At 31.5% G+C, this 4140-nt stretch overlaps 1 protein-coding gene and 1 long non-coding RNA gene across 2 annotated transcripts in view; both read right to left on the bottom strand.

Moving 5' to 3' along the window:
* Window positions 1-665: 665 nt before the first annotated feature.
* LOC132713355 (uncharacterized) lies at window positions 666-1937 on the bottom strand. The gene is made up of 3 exons (XR_009623436.1): window positions 1874-1937; window positions 1615-1653; window positions 666-1061 (listed from the first exon to the last, which is right to left on the bottom strand). It is a non-coding gene; the product is annotated as an uncharacterized LOC132713355 (long non-coding RNA).
* Window positions 1938-2391: 454 nt separating this feature from the next.
* The window catches only part of LOC132713354 (tetraspanin-18-like), a 5595-nt gene continuing 3846 nt past the window's right edge, over window positions 2392-4140 (bottom strand). The window contains exons 7-8 of the mRNA XM_060695919.1: window positions 3852-3957; window positions 2392-2538 (exon numbers count right to left, since the gene is read on the bottom strand). Coding sequence (XP_060551902.1) covers window positions 2392-2538; window positions 3852-3957 — 253 coding nt within the window. The remainder of the gene's footprint in view (window positions 2539-3851; window positions 3958-4140) is intronic.

The following is a 4140-nucleotide window of genomic DNA, read 5'->3' on the forward strand; positions in this document are numbered from 1 at the left end:
AAACTTCAGCGCACTGTAATTTTAAAACTTCAAATAAATTTTGAATTATATTTCCTTACAATTCCCGGTGTATGCAACATTTACACAATTCACGTATCAATATATGAAAATTTACTTTACATTCATCTCATTATAGATAGATGTCACAGACAGACCTTTTTCAACGTAATTATCCACAGAGTAGATGGCATGTAGCTATTTAATTTGATTATAATGTTTAGAATTAAAAAATGTTAATACGTACCAATTGAAATAAAATAACAATGTAACAAGAAAAACATAACAATTAATTGGATAACGTCATTACGGGTATATAATAGGGGTATTGAATGAGTGTATAGGTAACAGATTTGAACTTATTAAACTATTTGAATTAAATATTTCATTCAGCGAGTTCAATAAATTAAGTTTTGAAGCTAAATAAACATAATGTTCCATTTATTACATACCTAGAATAAGTACAATCTACAGTTAAAAAAAAGATCATTTGATAAAAATACGAGTGTTATTTCGATGTTTGTAAAACGCATAAGTATGGTTCCATGCCTAGTACTATTCTGTGATTATCAATTACGTAGTAACAGGGGCAGGTAACCATACTAGAATAAGTACAATATACAGTTAAAAAAAGAGATCATTTGATAAAAATACGAGTGTTATTTCGATGTTTGTAAAACGCATAAGTATGGTTCCATGCCTAGTACTATTCTGTGATTATCAATTGCGTAGTAACAGGGGCAGGTAACCAGACTACTCATAATATAATATGTGCACATGGGTTAAAAGTAGAAAAAAAAATAATATACTCAGTACAATACTAGTGGATTATGAAATACCACATTTTACGAGTAACGTTTAAAATCAACAATAATGACTAATTTGTTATTCCATAACTTTGGTTCCCTTTTCGCTAAACATTATCATAGTTGATCAAGTATGAAAGTTCTCTAGTGGATGTATCCTTTTCAAATACAAGCAAAAAACGAGAAGAATCCGTGAAGGCCTGAAGTATATATATTTCCATCTTGCGACTTTAAAACTTTGTTTTCATGATCCGGTCCCTGTTAATAAAAAGAAAATATGTATATAATAGATACACGTATTTTAATATTCATGGTTACAATATTAGTTTTATATTCGTTCACTTTATACGATATTTCGCAAAGTCGCCATTTGTTATATTTCTTTTTTCCCTTGGAATTTCGTCCCGCGAAGAATTGATGGCGAAAAAGCAACATCCATAGTGTGTATTTTTGCCATAAATTTGTTATGTCCTTGTATTTTCCTGCTAGGGAAGCTAAAGGTTAGGTATAAGGAAGCTCGACAAAGCCACTGTCTCTCGTGATTTTCGACGTTTCTCCTTTCCGCCTAGCCACACGAAAAATTGAACATGGCATTAATCAGTCGCCATACTAAACATGGTCCATTTCTTTCATGTACAAGAATCATAATGTAAACACAAATTTTGTATCATTTACTATAAGTTTAGAAAAACATATTAACAAATATATTAATTTTGACGAATATTGCTAAGTATCATCATTAATACGAAAAAACATGTACATGTGAATATGCAGACATGGGGAGGGGGACATAGAAAACTATCTTACTTACATGGCAACGTATGGTGTCGGCGGTCTATCAACTCTGGCCCTGTAAGCACAAAATTACTTATCCAACATGAATTAATTACATAAAAGAAAACAGAAAAATGTTTTAGTTTAATTTGGAACATTTCAAGGGGCACATAAAATACGGTATAGTAAAAATGTTGTAACATAAACACATTTACGGATTTTGAAATTGTTAACTTTGAGCCGCGATGATGTTCTAAAATTTATACACAAGTAATAAGATACACTCAAAAACTCACATCGGGGAAACTTTGCTACCTCTATCTAGCAACAAACATGCTCCTAAAATGGCTAACAACTGAAATAAATACAAAAAGAGAAAGTGTTACTCCTAGGACTGTTTGTTTCCTAAACATTTTTTGATAATCCCGTAGAAAAGATTTTTAATAAGACTAGCAAACATTTAATTCTCTTTGCGGAGAAAAGAAACAATACAGTAGTCCATTGATCTTCGAAAAACTAATGTTTCTTAGACTGAATTTACAAATAGGAAACTCTCTTGTGGAAAAAACAAACAAATAATAAATAAACCTGATAGTCAACTTTTCAATGCTTTGTCACAAGCATTTAAAAGAGTTTTATATCACGAAGATGACATTGGTTGGTTCCAGCAACGGATCTGAGAGTATTTCTTTAAGCTTACAGCTTTTTACTTAATCGAACCAAAATACATTCTGTATAAACTATGTACGGTATACGTACATGTCAAACCACCTGGTGGTCAAACAGGCTATATGCTAGTCTAATATATCGTTGTCTACCGTATTTGAGTTAGAGTATCCAAATACCTTTCAAATAATTTATAAATCTCTACAAATACCTCAAGGATCAAGAGGGCTCCGGCAGCACAAAAGAAGATGCTACTGTTGAGTTTTGTTAGATCAACGAGTTGTGTGTAACAACCCTGTAACGAATGAACATGACAATAAGAAACTGATGTCTTATTTATAAAATCTTCATCAATTTCGATGAAAATAAAGTTCTGCAATTACAAAAGTAGCATTTAAGTTCTCGAGTGTAGTTAAACGCATTCGGTTACAAACATGTTCAGATTTTCTTTAACATCAATCGCATCTTCTCGGCCCTTTCTGTGAACAGTTTATTGAAAATGCTGGGCCTCATAGAGGCATCAGTCACATATACAATAATATATACATATAGTATGACATATAAAGAGATATCCACGAAATATGCTGATGTATTACATGGCAAATATAAATCAAAAATGAAAGTGTTACATTATGAAAATAAGCTTAGTTATCAGTTACTTAAATGCTGAAATAATTTTTTACAGAATACTGCAAGTTTTAACAATATACTCCTATCTGTGCTATTCATTAACATAGAAAACTTGATTGAATTAACATTAGTACTATACTCTCTAGTAATATATTTTTTCTCTATCAGTATTAAAGAATTGACAATTAAATAAATAATGATATTCATCACCAAGTGAGCTATTATTGCATAAATTACACACTCTTAATTCTCTTGGTATATTACAAAATCTACCAGACTCAATAGGCATTTTATGGTTCATACATCTAAAGCGCAATAGTACCAAAGCTAAATGAGATGGTAAAATATCTAAAAACTTTTCAAATCTGAATTCACTTTTGTACATTCTATAATTCAGACATTTACTTGATTGTGACATTTCACTATGCCAATTTTGAATGAACTGATCTTTCAGTCTATTTTTAACAATTTTCTTAAACAATGTCAAGTTTCTAAGGACCTCAAACATTCGGAACTGCCTCGGCTATTATCTATAATAACCTTATCCGAAGACTGACGGAAAGGGCCGAGTTGTTGCGATTGGACCTCAAACACAAATCGCAACTTTTCGGTCCTTTCCGTCAGTCGAATAATGGGTCTAACTGAACTTGTAAACAAATAGTAATTTATTTCTCGGAGTTGTTGACTAAGTTTATTCCAATATATCGAGTAAAAGTCCAACTAAATTAAGTAAATTCATAAATATTAAAGTAAACAGTAATTAATTTTTATATGTCGGCTTTGATGAGCATTTTTTAGATTGATTATGATTGTCAGACATATTTTCAGTAATAATTGTGCCGGAATAGTCTTTATTTTCCTTTGTATGTGAAAAATATGCATGCGTTATGCGTTATGCATTATCAAAAGCTACACTGTCTGTATTTGTTTAGAACTAAAACCACGTGGTAGAACTAAAAGCATTTTCACACAATTTACCTTTGTGTAGTAATCTTTCGGGGTGGTCGTGCATGCCGTATTTATGGTGCTAGAAATATCGTCATCATCTACCCCCTGACAGCACGTTGCCGGAACTTTCTCGCCACTGGAAAAATTTACAGAACATATGAAAAAGGTAAGTTAGCGATGACACATTTGATTTCAAACGTTGAAAGTATAGTGGTCAAATTATTTAAACAAAATGAAACAACGTACTGCTTCATTCGGAAAGTAGTTTATCTTCATCATTTTAAGTCGGAAATGGCCTTTCGGTCCTGTAAGACTATCT

The sequence above is a fragment of the Ruditapes philippinarum genome, unplaced genomic scaffold, assembly GCF_026571515.1.
Source record: "Ruditapes philippinarum isolate M1 unplaced genomic scaffold, ASM2657151v2 ctg3748_1_1_1_1, whole genome shotgun sequence".
In the NCBI taxonomy this organism is placed as follows: domain Eukaryota; kingdom Metazoa; phylum Mollusca; class Bivalvia; order Venerida; family Veneridae; genus Ruditapes; species Ruditapes philippinarum.